Source organism: Diadema antillarum, unplaced genomic scaffold, assembly GCF_040938485.1.
Source record: "Diadema antillarum isolate AM-2024a unplaced genomic scaffold, OU_Dant_1.0 scf00000145, whole genome shotgun sequence".
Classification (NCBI taxonomy): domain Eukaryota; kingdom Metazoa; phylum Echinodermata; class Echinoidea; order Diadematoida; family Diadematidae; genus Diadema; species Diadema antillarum.
The window spans coordinates 1,718,629-1,736,092 of NW_027271034.1; the positions used below are offsets into that span (position 1 = coordinate 1,718,629).

The 17,464-nt window shown below is 38.0% G+C and overlaps 1 protein-coding gene across 1 annotated transcript; it reads right to left on the bottom strand.

The window, feature by feature from the left end:
* Positions 1-218: 218 nt before the first annotated feature.
* LOC139721529 (sulfotransferase 1A1-like) lies at positions 219-16,513 on the bottom strand. Its single transcript, XM_071632844.1, has 7 exons — positions 16,347-16,513; positions 12,076-12,259; positions 8,623-8,882; positions 7,181-7,301; positions 5,478-5,578; positions 3,023-3,203; positions 219-640 (listed from the first exon to the last, which is right to left on the bottom strand). The coding sequence occupies exons 2-7, from the start codon at positions 12,227-12,229 to the stop codon at positions 531-533; spliced, it is 927 nt and encodes a 308-aa protein (XP_071488945.1). The 5' UTR covers positions 12,230-12,259; positions 16,347-16,513; the 3' UTR covers positions 219-530.
* Positions 16,514-17,464: the final 951 nt, after the last annotated feature.

Genomic DNA, 17,464 nt, shown 5'->3' on the forward strand with positions numbered 1-17,464 from the left:
TGAAGTCTTGATTTATGTATAAATATGTAGGCCCCATATATTATATATATATATATATATATATATATATATAATATATATATATATATATATTATATATATATTTCATTTCATTTCATTTCATTTCAATTTATTTTCATATTTCTCACATATATCACAATATAAAGTAAATTGATACGAAATCTATACAGAACATAATTCAAAATAGAACTTCACCGGAATGTTCAAAAGTTTGTCTTGGTATACACAATGTCTGTATACATGCGAGTTAAACTGAGATCATAATGCGAAAAATATGATGGGGCCTGCGTAAAAGCAAGCTTGTATAGAGCCGCAGGTCCCGTGGTAAAATCAGATTAGTGGAAGCATAAGTACAGATATTTTTAGACCATACTATAACTGGGGGATATATATATACATCTGTATATATATTTGCATATACATATTCCTGATGAACAACATCCGGGGGCAATATTTCAGTAAGAGGTTATGTTTTTGCACGTTTTCATAATTGAAGTCATCTCGTGATCTTATTCAAATGGGATTTGGATATCAACTCCCTCCATCTCCTTCCGGAACCACTCATCAAAAATCTCGTTCTGCGCTACGGTGAAATTGTTCTTCCATTGTCCCGTCTTTCCTGCAAGTGTAAAAAAAAAATGGAGATTAAAAAGTGATTTGTGTATGACCATTAATTCAATATGATGTTTTCATCTCTTCCAGGCCTAGTGTCGTAGCGCCCTACTACTGTGAAGTATAGGTATAGTGCGACATAAAATTCCGTGATTTTAGCACTTCGATGAAAAAGTATTGCACCAAAAATTTGCACCAGATCGCTGAACTTCAGGTCTGAAAACGCAAAATCACCTTCGTGCGGCAGGGGATATGCCCCTATCTACACCCTCGTGTGCATGCTCTTTCTGTTTGATTGCTGAACAGACATCGTTCATGATATTCAGTGTAAGAGAAGACTAGTGTATTTAAATTATACCATTTTATAGGCAAATTGTTCAATAATAATCTACACTAAAATATACTGCTAGTAACCTTAAACAAGTGGGACTGTTTCACGTCTATAAAACGCGCGAAAACATGCATCAAATTGCACTATTGCAAAATCAAAATGCAAAAAGTTCTTACCGTGGTAGGGGGGAAACCCCCCTCCCACACCCTCCCCTCCTCCCTCGCTCGCTCCGCTCGCTAGGGTTCAGTCGCGTTCATGATACTCAATGAAAATAATTAATACAATAAGTGTATTTAAATTATACCATTTCATAGGCAAATTGTTCAATAATAATCTACACTAAAATATACTGCTATATACCTTAAACAAGTGGGACTGTTTCACGTCGATAAAACGCGCAAAAACAAGCATCAAATTGCACCATTTGCAATATCAAAATGCAAAAAGTTCTTATCCTGGGAGGGGGGACACCCCCCTCCCACACCCTCCCCTCCCCCTTCGCTCGCTCCGCTCGCTCGGGTTCAGTCGCAATCATGATATTCAGTGAAAAGAATTAATACAAGAAGTGTATTTAAATTATACCATTTTATAGGCAAATTGTTCAATAATAATCTACACTAAAATTTACTGCTATATACCTTAAACAAGTGGGACTGTTTCACGTCGATAAAACGCGCAAAAACATGCATCAAATTGCACCATTTGCAACATCAAAATGCAAAAAGTTCTTACCGTGGAAGGGGGGACACCCCCCCCCCCCTCCCACACCCTCCCATACCCCCTCGCTCGCTCCGCTCGATCGGGTTCAGTCGCGTTCATGATATTCAGTGAAAAGAATTAATACAAGAAGTGTATCTAAATTATACCCTTTTATAGGCAAATTGTTCAATAATAATCTACATCAAAATAAACTGCTACCATAAACAAGTGGGACTGTTTGACGTCGATAAAAGGCGCAAAAACATGCATCAAATTGCACCATTTACAACATCAAAATGCAAAAAGTTCTTACCGTGGGAGGGGGGACACCCCCTCCCACCCCCCCCCCCCCCTCCCCCTCTCGCTCGCTCCGCTCGCTCGGGTTCAGTCGCGTTCATGATATTCAGTGAAAAGAATTAATACAAGAAGTGTATCTAAATTATACCCTTTTATAGGCAAATTGTTCAATAATAATCTACATCAAAATAAACTGCTACCATAAACAAGTGGGACTGTTTGACGTCGATAAAAGGCGCAAAAACATGCATCAAATTGCACCATTTACAACATCAAAATGCAAAAAGTTCTTACCGTGGGAGGGGGGAACACCCTCCCCCCCCCCCCCTCGCTCGCTCCGCTCGCTCGGGCTCGGTCGCTTCGCTCCCTCGCAGACTAACCGCCCCCCCTAAGATGAAATCCTGGCTACGCCGTTGCCCCCCACCCCCAGTTACGGGCCTGGGGATACATGTATTGTCAATAGTCACCCTCAAAAAGAAACAGTAATACCTGATGATCACAATAGTAAGACATTAATCAATATGGGATAAGAATTAGGGAAGTTATGAGATTGTTAAGCTTTCTTTTTCTGATTTTCATGAAACACTAAGCCAATGAATATATAAATGAATAAGTCGATGATATCGTCCAACAACTTGCCATACAGTTTGTACACGAAATCTTGAAATTTTCAGTTTTCTTTTTCAAACGGAATGTACCACCGTCTCAAATCTTGTTATCTTACTGATCATTTGATATTTCACAGGTATAATCACAGAAATAATATCATGCTTAACACTTTTGAAGCCTAAAATTAATTGGTTTGTTGTTGTTGTTGTTGTTGTTGGTAAGACGATCAACGGTAAAGTGTGAGGTGATGACGTCATCAGCTCACTCAGTTCCATGTTTGAGAGCTGTTGGGTAAATATTGGTAAAACGTCACAATTTGGTAACTTCCCGAATTGTCCTCCAATTTGATCACATTATCATTGTTGTGCTTATAATATTTTACTGTCTTTTCAGACGAACTTTTACCTGGTCCGAAATTTCCCTAATGAAAGATGGTGTAACGTCGCAAATTACCTCTGGAGACAAATTTCAGTCTAACTGACTCGGCCAGTGGTTCGTTGAGTTGTTCAGCTCTCTTGTCATAGGTCTTCTTCATTCTGGACAAGGAGCTGTTCTCGACAACTCGCTGTAACAGATCTTCTGACAGCGGGCGTCCTATGTGTTCTGCTACAATTCGGACGTGTTTGACCGGATCCTGAAAGCAAAAACAAAAGTGAGAAATAAAAACAAAACCCCCAAACATCACATCGCACCATTTCATACACGATGTTTGTGTGTGTGTGTGTGGGGGGGGGGGGTGCTTTAGTATTGTCTTGTTTTGTTTTGATTTTGAAGAAGAGTGATGGGAACGCTAACGGCTGGTATCGTTCCCCTTTTTCAAGAAAAGCCCTTTTTTAACTTGACCTTTTCACCATTCCGATTTCGTTCTTCTTCACCTCCCTTATGGATACACTGTTCATATCGAATTTCCTCCTTTTCATTCTGTGTGCCCTTTCTGGTTTGATATGCGACCCTGTTTACCTCCTCTATGGATTATGTGCCCAAATTCCTATCTAATTATGTGATAAATTTTGCTCGCTCCCTCGCAAATGAATCATTAGACCATTGCGCAACTGTTATTGGGGGATAACGTCCATTGCATTTGTGACATTAATCTGAACGTTCGTTATTTTTGATAGAATAAACAGAAATCAAGAAAAAAAAAGCAATTTAAACCAAAACCATGTTACGGTTCAGAAATTGGGTCGGAGATGTTTATATAAGAAGGCAATTTGCGATTTGAGTTTTGCGAGACCCCTGTTTTACGAATTCCTTTTTCTTCCTTTTTTTCATTTTGTTTCTTATCTATTTTATGAAAATAATACGCATTTATTTTTGAAATGCGTATCATTTTTTTCTTTTTAAGTCTCATGGTAATCTTTACTAAATGCGTTATTTTTACAAAATGCGGTCTCGCGGGTAACATTATTTTATTATAAACCCCGTAAGTATGAACGAGCGGTGGTCTTTCTTTTGTTTAATAAAAATGTAATTTTAGTCAGAACGGGAACAAATTTAAACAGATACGTTTAAATAAGAAATCGTTAATTTCAAATTTTGCCAGTCTCAGAAGTAAGGGATCGAATGTCCTTTCTCGGTATAAAGGCCGTGTCACAGCTTTCCGGGCAAGCCTTGCGTGCGACTTGCGAAGAACAATTTTTACTACTCGGAGGTCCCCGCAGATGACCCGCGCATGACAGTACCTAGCACGTATCTCACCCGTAGTCGCCCGGAGGTGCGCACGCAAATCTTTTTACCCGCAACCATGTTTACGCGGGCTTGTTGCATGTGGGGATTTTCCAACATACCGAACAATTTCTGAGGGCGGACAAAGATTTGTCCGCCCTCAGTCAGTGCATGTGTTTTACTTGGTGGACGCGTTCTACTTGCGGGTATACTGTGTGACCTGTGTGCCAGGCGCGTGGGGGCTGACAACTCAGTTAAGGAATTCCTTTGAAGGAATGGCAGAAGTCCCACAGAATGTCATTATCTTGGCCGCATGACGGGGACTGCGAAGTACCTGCGTGGGAGTTGCCTACGAGGTGCTGTCGCAAAGGGCTTCCTTCTGGCGTTCTGCGTGGACCTCTGCGGGCAATTCCCGTGACTCACCCGGAAAAAGTTTTGGTCATGCTCAAAACTTGGCTGCGGGTAAATCGGACTTGCGTGCGCACCTCCGGGCAACTACGGGCGAGATACGCGCTAGGTACTGTCAGGTGCGGACCAACTGCGGAGAGCTCCGGGTAGCAAATTTGTTTCCCCGCAAGTCAACCCGCAAAACTTTCCCAGATATGGTATGACAATTACGGCCTTGAGCATCCTCAAAACTTGTTCCGAGTGAGTCGTGGGGGTTCGCTCGCAGAGGTACACGCAGAACACCAGTAGGAGACCCTTACCGGTAGCACCTCGCAGGCAACTCCAACGCAGGTACTTCGCAGTACCCGTAAGTCGCTCGTAACAGAAAACGGATCGGTTTCAAAGCTTTCACACAGGTCACACGGAATACACGCAAGTAGAAGGTAAGTAGCACGCGTGTAGCAGGCAAGACACAAGTGCTAAACTCGCAAACATTCTTGTCCGCCCGCGGAAAATTCTCCTGCGTGCTTGACAATCCCTACTCGCAACGAGCCCGCGTAGCTTGCCCGGAAAGGTGTGACACCGCCTTAAGCTATGCCCCTTCTTATACTGACTATGCATCTTCGCAATATGACGTGTCCCCTTCATGGCACGTCATGAAAATGAGTAGGCCTTGATAGAAAATCACTCACAAGGACAAAAAAAAAAGAATCATAATACAATAGTAAGCACTTTGTTAAGTAGGCCTATGAAGTAAGGACACTAGCCAAAATAGAACTCTTTTACTTGAGAAAAAAAGAAACTATACCCCCCCCCCCCATTTTGTATTACATTTACTGGACATATTTTCACATACCCGCAGGATGTCTTCGTAGAACACGATGAGGAGGTTCTCGTAGTGTTGACGGATTTCCCAGAATTCTTTGACATGGTCTGCCCAAGGTCCGTACTCAATAGCTGATGGTAACAAAGTGAAAGTGGACACTTCATGAGCTTGATACAGACGAAGCAAGCTTGCATTGCTAGGATTCAAATATGTAGATCTCAGTTGGTGTTAAGGTAAAAAAAGGGGGCAAGTCTCTAATATAGGTTTTCCCGGCCAATTTCGCACTTGTGTCAGTCCAATTCCTAATTGCTGCATTCAATTTAGCAAAATTTAGCGTAGATGACATGTTCGGTAGTTCAATTTTATGATCTCTTCATTCAAATTCATTTGGGAGCATTCAAATTACCTTTAGCGTCATTCTAATTAACACTTTTTCAATTGAAATTCGTAAAACTAGCACCATTTCGTTATTCGTTCATTCAATTTAGAATGATATAGTCACGTGATCACGGACATGCCGCACTCGTTCATTCAAATTCATTTTTGGGCATCCAATTTAACATCTTTTGCAGTCAATTTAGCACGCATGTTTATGCTTTGGTTCTTTCTTTATTTTTTTTTTGTCAACACAGTTACTGTTTTGCAAGCGTCATTACATTTCATATTTTCGTACTTATTTGAAAGATTTTGGCAACAGGTTTTTTTTTTTCTTCAATGTGCTTAGTGATTCTTCCAGTCCGAAGATTTAGTGCACCATGTTGCCACAACTTATCTGGCCGTTGAGTGCTTTATTCCGAGTGTGTCGGCCAGTTCCAGGAAGTCAAGGTTATGATCATCAAATGTTTCTATAATTCTTTTTCTGTCTTCTTGAGAAATACGTCTGTATCTAATTTGTGCTGTCATGACTGTAAGAAGATGAAGTTAGTATTGGTACATGTAGGCCTAAAATGACATGTATGAAAGAAAAGGGGCGTTACAGAACAACAAACCCGAGTTATGTATGGTAAAAAATATGATACTTTTACTGCTTAACAGTGCGTGGATCAAACAAAAAGTCACATAGAAATACGCGTTTAAATGTTATCACCTTTTCAAAAGAGAAATAACATGACGTTAATTTGAATGAACATGTTAGGAATTTGACTGCCCATACGCGAAATTGAATGACTGAAATACCCCTTTCGGCCAGTGTTGGCGAATTTGAATGACTGAAGAGCACGTGCCAATTTGAATGCTCGATTTACGAATTCGAATGGCACATGTGCAAATTTCATTGATCGAAATGCTAAATTGAACGACCAACTTGCAATTTTGAATGACAGAATGTGCAGTGACGAGGATTTTCGCTAAATTGAATGAACCTTTTATCAAATGGACTGACAAAAGTGCGAAATTGGCCGGGAAAACCTATGCTCCTCTGTTCCTACACCAACTCTTGTTAAAAATTAATGAGTTTTGTTATCATAATTTTTTACCAACATAATCACTGTGAACACCATTATCATCACTACACATGTCAAAATACAGACTGGTTAACGATACAAGAAATGTCATAGGAATATAGTTTATATCTTTTAACGATCTGAGAATATGCTGTATTACGGTAATGTCATATTCTTATGATGATAAATGACAATCTATTACAGAAAAAAAGCACTTTGATATTTTTACTTGATATTGGAAATTAGTGCAGTTATCTTTTGTGATCGGAAGTAGAGGCTTTTCACACTGACTTCCATCGATAGACTGCTGGAACACAGTTTCCCAGGTGAGAGGAACGTCGGAGGGGTCATCCTTAACAAACTTGAACCACGAGACGGCAGTGTCCTTTGGGTTGCGTCCAACGTATATCACCTTCATAGAAGAAAATGAGGTTAGGTTGACCCGTTGATTTGACTCTTGATTGTGTTTTTTTTTTTTTCCTGTTTTCCTTTCTCTTGATTGTGGTTGGTTTATTCAAAAACGATATGACAAACTGTACAAGTTTGCCGATGCATTGTAAGGAAAGGATTGACCAGCTATAATAGTAGCAAGTTACAAGCGATGTGCTACAGCCGTCCGTGTACTCGGATTTAATCGTTGTGAGTTATTTACAGACGACAAAATATGCCACGCATATTTGTTAAGTAAACACTTCACATGAAACGAGTGCCCTGAGCCACTTCCTACCAAACAATACTTTGGACTGTGAACTCATACATACAGTAAGAATGCTTCAAGCGTCCTAATCAGTACGCTCGTCCCCTTATTGTGGCCCGTGTCTGCTGCATGGCATCGAGACATACTCAACGGCGGCCTTAACTGTGTTAATTGAATAGCATTATGCAACATACCTACATGATTATGATAATGATAGATACAATGACAAATAATACATATTCATAAATTACCCATTTTTTTTAAATCTATTATAACTGATCCAAATTGTTCCTCTCTCTAACCACAAGATACTTTGGAAGAGGCTTTTCGAAGGTCCTATGCCAGGAAATCTGGGTAGCTGTGTAGAATGCTATGGGTTTCCTGTGCCAATTGACACTCGAAGCACACAAAAGATTAAAGGAAAAGCTACTCAATGTTTACTGTTCAACATGTGATGTGTGCAGTACAGACGTGCAGCGAAGTGACTGAAGTTTTTAGTCACTTACATTTTCGTAAGTTGAAACAGCAAAATAATTCATTATGAGATATAATGCTATCGACTGCAAACGTTCCTCAAATAAAAAGAGGTGACGATATGATTGCCTCACAACTTTCCCATTCGTTTGTAAAGAATATGATTTTTTTTTTCTGTTAGCAACTACCACCCCTCCTGTTGAGTGATCATTGCCTGCTTATTACAACTTTACACCCATAGTTGTGTAGTCTGACTTGAGCGTAAAAAAAAAACAATTTCAATATTAGCTATCATTTCTTAAAACTTACACTCGCCAAGGCAAATACATTATATAAGAAACAAGTTTATAGTCCCAACAGAGACTTTGTGACGACTATGAGCCAAGTACTTAGTCGTCATTAACCAGCGTTTCTAATTTCCTATAGGGATATTACCATCGTACTCACTTTCATCTGACGATGCGACATGGTACGAAATTGTTTAATCATTATGATTATCATCATGGCCCATTGTAAAGAGCACTTATACAGGTGTGAGATATCGTGAGACAATATAACAAACCTTAGCTTTCTTCAGCAAGTCCTGTGGCATGTATTTCAGTCTGAGGTGGGTTTGGATGACTCTCGGTGAGGGCGCTTTCTTTATCTTCTCCATAAATGGCGTCATGTCCGGAGGATTCTGTTCTTCCTCCTCCTTAGTGTCCGGCATTTTCTGGTCCAGGTCGATCATTTCAATCAGAGTAGAGCTGGAAGAGCGGTCAATTTTCTCTGGGTAGCCGTCCGAGAGGATGAGACCAACAATTTCCAACATCCAGTGGGTTCCTGACATCAGTTGCATAAAGGCATTTAGTCCTTGGCTTTACTATTTTTAGCACCGCGTTTTAAATGAAGAAAGTTATATAGTTATGTCATGACAGTGTGTTTTCAATTCAATTCAATTCAATCATAGTTTATTTCCAATCATCGAAAATCAAAAAACATAGTACAAAGTATACATGTGATGAAATATTGTTTAAACGTTTGCATAAGATTCATGTAATATATATACGAGACATATTATAGAACAACATAATTATAACATGTACAATATTTAGGAAAACACTGTATAAATACTTCGTGGGCGAGCGGAAAATAAATTCGATTATGGAAAATAGTGATCCACTAAAAAGCATAGCTTGTCGGACGTGGATCGCTAGACAAATAATGAGTAAATTATATACTATTCTATAACAATATACATGTAATTATTTTGAGATACACCGGTTGGGAAAAAATATAGAATACCAATGCTAGTGCCCGGACACTGCTCACTGAACCACGTTTACCGGGAAAATATGACAAGGACAACACGTTCGTACACACATTCAATTACCCACACGTATACACTGTAAGACGCGAGACAGTACCGAGAGGAGAGAAGACGGTAACAATACAAGTCTACGAAGAACAAGAGACAGGAAAGGAAGAGGAGAGAAGAAAGAAGAGAAGTCTGCACACAGAACACGCCAAGTGCTGCGACATCAGGACAAGTGAAGGCTCAAGCATAAATCAAAACAATTTAAATTATCTAAGATTATAAATAGAAAGTAAATATTTTCTGAGTTTGTATTTAAATGTAACAAATTTGGGGGAATCTTTTAAACTATTATCTAAATTATTCCAAAGTCTGGGTCCGGTATAAAGAAATGTATTTTGGGCATGTGCGGTTCTCATTAATGGAAGATGAAATTCGTCGGATCGTCGCGTGGGATAGTTATGAACATGACTATTTCGATGAAATGAATCATGGAATATTTTAGGTAAAAAGTTACTGTTGTAATTAAACATAAACTGGCCAAGTTGAAACACATACAAATCATTTACTTTTAATATTTTATGGTCAGAAAACAAAGCATCTATATGTTCTCGGGTATGTAAATTAAAAACAATTCTAAGCGCTTTCTTTTGCAGTAGAAGAAGTTTATCAAGTAACATCTGACATGTATTACCCCAAGCAAGAATCCCGTAGTTTAAATAAGGTAGTATCAAACTAGAATAAAGAGTTAATAATGCAGATGAAGGAAGATAATATTTTAATCTATTCATTACACCAATGTTGCGTGATATAATTTTACATATGTTATCAATATGATTCCTCCATGAAAGCTTGTTATCGACACAGACACCAAGAAATTTAAAGGAAGAAACTTCTTCTAAAGGAGTAGTATCAAATGTTATATTGCCTGGGAGGCTATTTAAAGAATTACTAAAAAGCATAACTTTTGTTTTTTTAATATTTAATGACAATTTATTTGCGTATATCCATTGTATAACCTTTTTCAGTTCTTCATTGACTGTTCTTATTAAAATGTTTGGGTCAGGGTGAGAAAAGAAAAGGTTAGAGTCATCCGCGAATAATATGAATGATAGTTTCTCCGAGGATCTATGAAAATCATTAATATAAATAATGAATAACAATGGGCCTAATAAACTCCCTTGTGGAACACCAGATGCAATTGTTTTACTTTGAGAGTCAAAGCCGTTGACATGTACAAATTGGGATCTTTCTGATAGGTAACTCGTGAACCACTCCAAGGCCTTTCCACGTATTCCATAATGAGACAGTTTGGCGAGAAGTATTCCGTGGTTAATCGTGTCAAAGGCCTTGGAGAAGTCCAAGAAGATACCTATTGTGTGTGAAAGTGTGTCGAGTGCGTGTGTGACTTTGTCGATGAGGGCAAGTAGTGCGTGTGTTGTGCTGTGATTTTCCCTGAATCCAAATTGAAAGTTTGAGAATATGTCGCAGGTTTTAAGAAAACGTACTGTCCTGATATAAACTATTCTTTCAAGAATCTTAGAAATAGAAGATAATAGAGATATGGGTCTATAGTTATTGACATCATCCTTCTCCCCTTTCTTGTAAATAGGAATTACTTTCGCAATTTTCATGCTATTTGGCACATGGCCAGTTGTAAGCGATGAATTGATAATGTGTACTAAGGGATCCACTATTTGAGAAATTATGTTTTTTATCAAATAGTTGTCAATTCCGTCATGGCCAGGACTTTTTCCTTCTTTCAAATTAGCAACAATCTTTATTATTTCTTCTTTATATGTTGGGTCAAAAAATATAGTTTTGGAGTTAGGTGTATCTAAAAAATCATTAAAAGATTTACTAGAAAGAGGAATATTTTGAGAAAAATTTTTCCCAATTGAAGAGAAAAAGTCATTGAAAATTTCCGCCATGCCAGCGGGAGTGTTGCTGGAGGCATTGCCCCACCGAATTTCAGAAATATTAGATGAATTGTTAGATGTATTCATAGCATTCTTTAATGTTTTCCATGTGTTTTTAATATCATTTTTGTATTTGCTTATCTGATTCACATAAAACATTTTCTTCTGCGTACGTAATAATTTGGTGAGTGTGTTTTTATATGAAACATATTTTTTCTTATTTTTTTCAGTGGGATTACATCTATATTTATAAAACAAATTGTTTTTCCTGTTTATAGATCGTAATATAGACTGGGTTATCCACGGGAGTCTTGGAATTTGCTTATATCTATTTTTTATGTTACGCAGGGGAATATGGTTATCGATTTCGGAGGTAAGGGTAGATATGAAATAGTCATAAGACAAGTTGACATCGGTGTTAATTGTGTTCCATGTACAGTTCATTTTTCCTTTAAATGGAAAACCTTTAACTGAATAGGGTTGAAAGAGCGGATGTATTGTTTCATTCTTAAAGTGCATAGAGACTTCTCCCTGAATGTGATATGCGCTATACAAGCACAGTTTATTATTATTATTATTATGTTTCAGAGAGCTCGTGTAATGAATGGAAGACACACAAACGAACAAAATTAAACAGGGTTGATACCGACTGCTCTCAAAAAATTAGTTTCGAAGACTTATGACGGTATGCTTGAGAAAACTGAGAAATGTTTGAGACGTTTTCTCGTTGATCACCTTAGTTAGATCTGTTTGAATGCCATTAGTCACCTAAATTCAAACGTCAATGACTTCAATTTCCCACCTGCTTTGGGATAGGTTACGACCCAAACATCGTCTGGGCGAACTTCAAACGTCTGCAAAGCTTCGATGCTGGAGTCCAACACAGCATTCGCGTAGCAAATTCCATCGTATACATGCTGACCCCGGATATAAGCTAGGTTCGAAGCCTCAGTCATTCTCACAGAGTTGAGCCTATGGACACCGAACTAGAAAACAATGACCATAAGATACGAACGAATGGTACTTCTGAAAATATTCTGAAAACTTCTATATATATATATATATATATATATATATATATATATTCAGGTATATATATATTTTTTTTTAATTATTTATAAACAGAGCAAAATTATGAAACGAAATTTATGATTATTCGACCTCACTTTCCTTACATACCAGTGTCCTACGGGTTCATTTAAAATATCTTTACCAAGTGATGCTGTGACTGCAGCGGCGTCATCTTGCTTAGATCCCACGTTGCTTTTGCTTGCTTAGTGTGAGTTGAATTGACTTGATTTGGCTATTGATAACAATTGCTCAAGCTGTTAACAAGTAGAATAAATAACCGTAATTGAACGACTGCATGTCATCAGCAATCAACAGAAAATGAGACTCAAACCATGGATGGACATTCACTTGCTCACATTGAACTATACGATCTTAACTTACTTTCCGTGCCGATGCGATGATCGAGACACTTTGATGCTGATTTCTCAAAAGTTGTTCCCTATTGATTCGGCATTTAACAGCATCATCGGACATACGTTGAATTATATAGACACATCGTATCCAGTCAGTGAACGGGCTTCAAGTTTTCAGGATTAAACATGTTTTTCATGCTCACTAATGGAAAAAATTAATAACAATGTTACAAAATTTTCCGCTTTATTTTTCAATGTAGCTTGACGACATACTTGACATCTCAAATGTTGATCAGTAGACACTGGTGATTAGTGGGGAACAAATAAATGATTTTCAAGAAGTAACCATGATACCATCCAGAAGTTGCGAGATTAGTCAGGTCATACTTCTTTCTAGCATGGAACTTGAGCGTTCACATATTTACGGTCCGGATTATTACTGGTGACTCAATGGAAGACCAGGGCCCCGTTTCATAAAAGATGTTAGGATAGCAACTCTTGCTGGAATGGCAACTTCAAATAGCAACAGCTAATCAGGAAGCTGAATTCTTGCCGTTACCATAACAATTGCCATTCCAGTCACTACTGAAAATGGGTTATACATACCCTCCGGATATTTATTCTATACCTCTGTGGATCATCGCGCTTGTGAGTGAAAAAGTTGGATGGGAGTTATCAGCTTACGAGCAGTTTGAGAAAATGGCAAGTTATCATTTTCGTATACACTTATACACTCACAACTTTAAAAAAAAAGGTATCACTTCCTGTGTAGATCTGAGAGGCTACTGGATACTGGTGTGTATGCATAGAGTCTTGCATACATAAATTATCAGGTCTGACCTAAATGGCCGTATCATTGTTTATACAAGGACCTGTGTACACGGACGTTAATCAATTATTGCTGCCTTAAACATACACAAGAAAATATCAGCAACTGATCAATATCTCCTTGAATGAACAATGAATACGACAAAGATTATTTAAGTAAAATTCGCTGTAAACAGTAATGCATTCTTATTGTGGCGATGTTTCATTATTATCGGTAATTACCCGAGTATAGCGGTTGGTATTCCTGGGTGTTCGTTGTGATGTGTGCATTGTGAATCGAGTTGGCAATGTTGTTGTTGGGAAACATTTTGTACGAATGTGGTTCAAAGGTACATGAATTAATATCTCTTAAGAATTAGCAAGGTGGTATAAGCCATACGGTTTACAAAGGGTTAAAACGACGCATTTGTATTAATCATGATACAGTAAATGTGAGTGGGCGTGTGTGTATATGCATGTATTTAGTATATTAAAGGGAAAGAGTACCATTGTTGAATGTAAAAGGCATTTGATGAAGAAAAGGTATATTGATAGGGCATTGTGTACTTTCGCTTAGGGGAGCATTTTAAATGCGCGGGAAAAAAATGAATGGTGTTGCCTCGAAAGGGGGGAGGGGAGAGGTACCTCAATATAATCGAGTTTGTGTTTATTCTACATAAAGTCAGTAAAAAGTGCTCAGTTTTGAAATGCTTACGCAATAGACATTAAATTACTAAACATTTTATCATAAAGTTGACATATACAGTTCTCAATGACGATTAACGCTATATGCAACAGGCAGAGCTGTAGGGCTACATTGTATTTTATGTCACAAAGTCATGGTTGTGTGTTGTTTTCAACAAAATTATAAACCATGAACATAACCCCCCAAAATGCATGGGTGAATTGACAAATACAGCATTTTAAGACAATTAAACATGTGAAATATGAGGAATCTACATAAAAGCATTGCTTGCATTGGTGTAGATTCCATTTAAATATTATGGTGGATGGTATATTATTGGAACAAAAAGAAAGTGTCAAATTTCTTGGAATATATATAAATGAAAATACGAAATGGAATGCTCATGTGCAATACATCTCAGATAAAGTGTCTCGTAATGTTAGTATACTCTGTAAGCTTAAGTATTATGTCCCAAAGATCATTTTATTTATGCTTCATCATTCGTTGATATTATCGAACATCTTATATTGTAACATTGTTTGGGCAACTGCAAAAAGTCACATTGACAGTATATTACTTCTACAAAAGAAAGCTATACGTATATGCACCAATTCAGGTTATTGGGACCATTCAGATCCTTTGTTCGTAGAATTAAAAACCACTAAAGGTAAATGACATTAATTTTTTTGAAAAATTCACTTTTTATGTTTCGTTTGTATAACGGTCAGTTTCCATCTTCTTTTTTCTCATTATTTCAGTTAAACAAGGACATACATTCTTATCCCACTAGGCAATCTGATAAATTTCATTTACAAAATCCTAAAACGGTGATGGCTCTGAAATCTATCAGACACACTGGACCTGATATTTCGAACTCTCTTCCTTCTGAAATTCGAACTTTTAAGTCTATATAACATATAGACTTAAAAGAATATTATTCTTTTAAGAAAGCTGTAAAGACAATAGGCGTTTTCACATCAACCCGATAAAAATCCAAGCTCGAGATATTTTTCGCAGAAAATAGTCAGCAAAATAGCGCGCTATTTCGAAACATCGGGCGGATGTGAAAACGCCTATTGTTGCTCTCTGGATATGCAGTGATCTTATAATGTCATTGTAATTGTATTGTATATGAAATTCCCTCGTGGAAATATCGCCGTTCTGAATTTATTCCGTAATGTTATGTCACCGACCATGACCTGTAACTGCTCACCTGTACCTCGGTGAGAAAATACTTTGCCATGCTTTTTATCCAGGTGATCTAACTTTGTGTATTTGCGAAAGCAGACAGACCTCTTCTCTCTCCTTTCTTCTATCCTTTCTCTATGCAAGTCATCCCTCCCTCCTATTTTTCTATATGTTATGTATTATGTACGAGGGCTGCATGCAAATCAAGCAGTGCTTAAGCTGTAGCCCTTCTGCGTTATTCATTGCATCGCTGATAAGTTCTGTTGTACATTGTAAAGGCAATGAAGAAACTCTATTGCTGTATATTCTAAAGGTAATGAAGAAACTTACTTCGTTAACAATTAATGTTTATGTATATATATGTATGGCACCATCAATGTATATAATATAATAATATTATGTGTACGTATCTTCATGAGCAATGATATAATGCAGGAACCAATAAAGTAAAATCAAATTCACAGATGCTGATATGAAATAAATTCTTACTTGATATTTACATGACAATTTATGAATGACAATTTATGAATTAGGGAAATGTGAACGTCGAAGACTATAAAAAAGAAAAAGAAAGAAAAAGAAAACAATATCCGTGAAGGTGCTAATACACATCCTAAAACGACGTTTTCGGGCAGCCCTGAAGGACAGGTGGAAATAGTGAATGGGGCTAGGAAAATGCACAATCACAATCATTCACAATAATGACATCTTCCCTGTACAGAGATATGTCCTGAGGACATTGTCATAAACAAAATGAAAATCAAGTGTGGTATTCTTGTGAAATAGTGCACCTCCCCAGTGACTGGCATTCATTTCGTCAAATGCTGGGGACTCTATTTCCTGCTGTGGACTCTGCGCACAGTGTATAAACACACATCCGTACAGGGAACCGATTTTGGCCGCACAAGTTTCATTTCGCTCTTGAAGATTTTTGCAGACATTTTAGTTTAACTACTTTGTGCAACTTACCAAAATTGATCTGAGTTAGCTGAGAGATGAACGGATAACCGTTCCACAAACACGTGCATACACACAGGTCCACACAGATCTCACATGAACGTGTGAAAACGACACATACACTGGGGGTACTACACTTCCCAAAACGACGTGATAATAATCATCGCGCTATAGGTATTATTGTATAATATACATTTTTTTCTGTGTAACAGCGCCTATTGTTGCGCTGCGCCTAGTATAGATCATGCCCTAGACAATCTATTATGCACCTCCGCCCTTTGGCTCCCAACACCCAGCACCAGTCTCTATGTGGTCCACATTGTGTATCAAAATAGATAACAAAGTACAAGGTGTTACAAAAAACATTTCCCACTTATGATCCTTAATAGTTCGAAAACTATATATCAGATAACACTGTCATTGATATGAGTAATAGCTGAATAGTGTACAATGTTGGAAGTGTTTTGAATATGAAAGCATGAATCCGTGAAAACACCAGTACATCAGAAAAGAATAGCAAGTAGCGGCTTGAAAAGAGAGAAGTCATGTGTCCAATTGTGACAATGCTTATTATTTGGTGAGTGGGTGACGAAAGCAGAAGCGAAGTGGGGGAAAACAAAGAAAGAATGACGCCGAGCTCCTTTTGAAATAATCTGTCATGCATGCATACTTCATTTCAAATGGGTATTATTTAAATCCCGAACCATGCGTGAACGTTCAGTTTTCCTTGCTCTGCTCTTCTCTACCTATCTCTGATTATTGTTGACTCTCACTGTACCAGTTCGGTATATGATTTTCATTATTTTTTTTTCTAATATGTTTTGTGTATACAGTGTGTTATTGTCCCCGCCGAACGAGTTCGAGCAGGGGACTATGAAACGGGCTCCGTACGTGTGTGTGTCCGTGTGTCCGTCCGTCCGTCCGTGTGTCCGTCCGTCCGTCCGTCCGTCCGTGTGTCCGTGTGTGCGTCCGTGTGTGATCAAAATCTTCAATTTGCTACTTCTCTGTCATTTATGAGCCAATTTTGATTCTGTTTGCTTTATATGATAGCACTACATGGGAGCTTTGAAACTTCTACACAGAATTTCAGTCGTGACCTTTGACCTTGACCTTTGACCTATATTGTACAT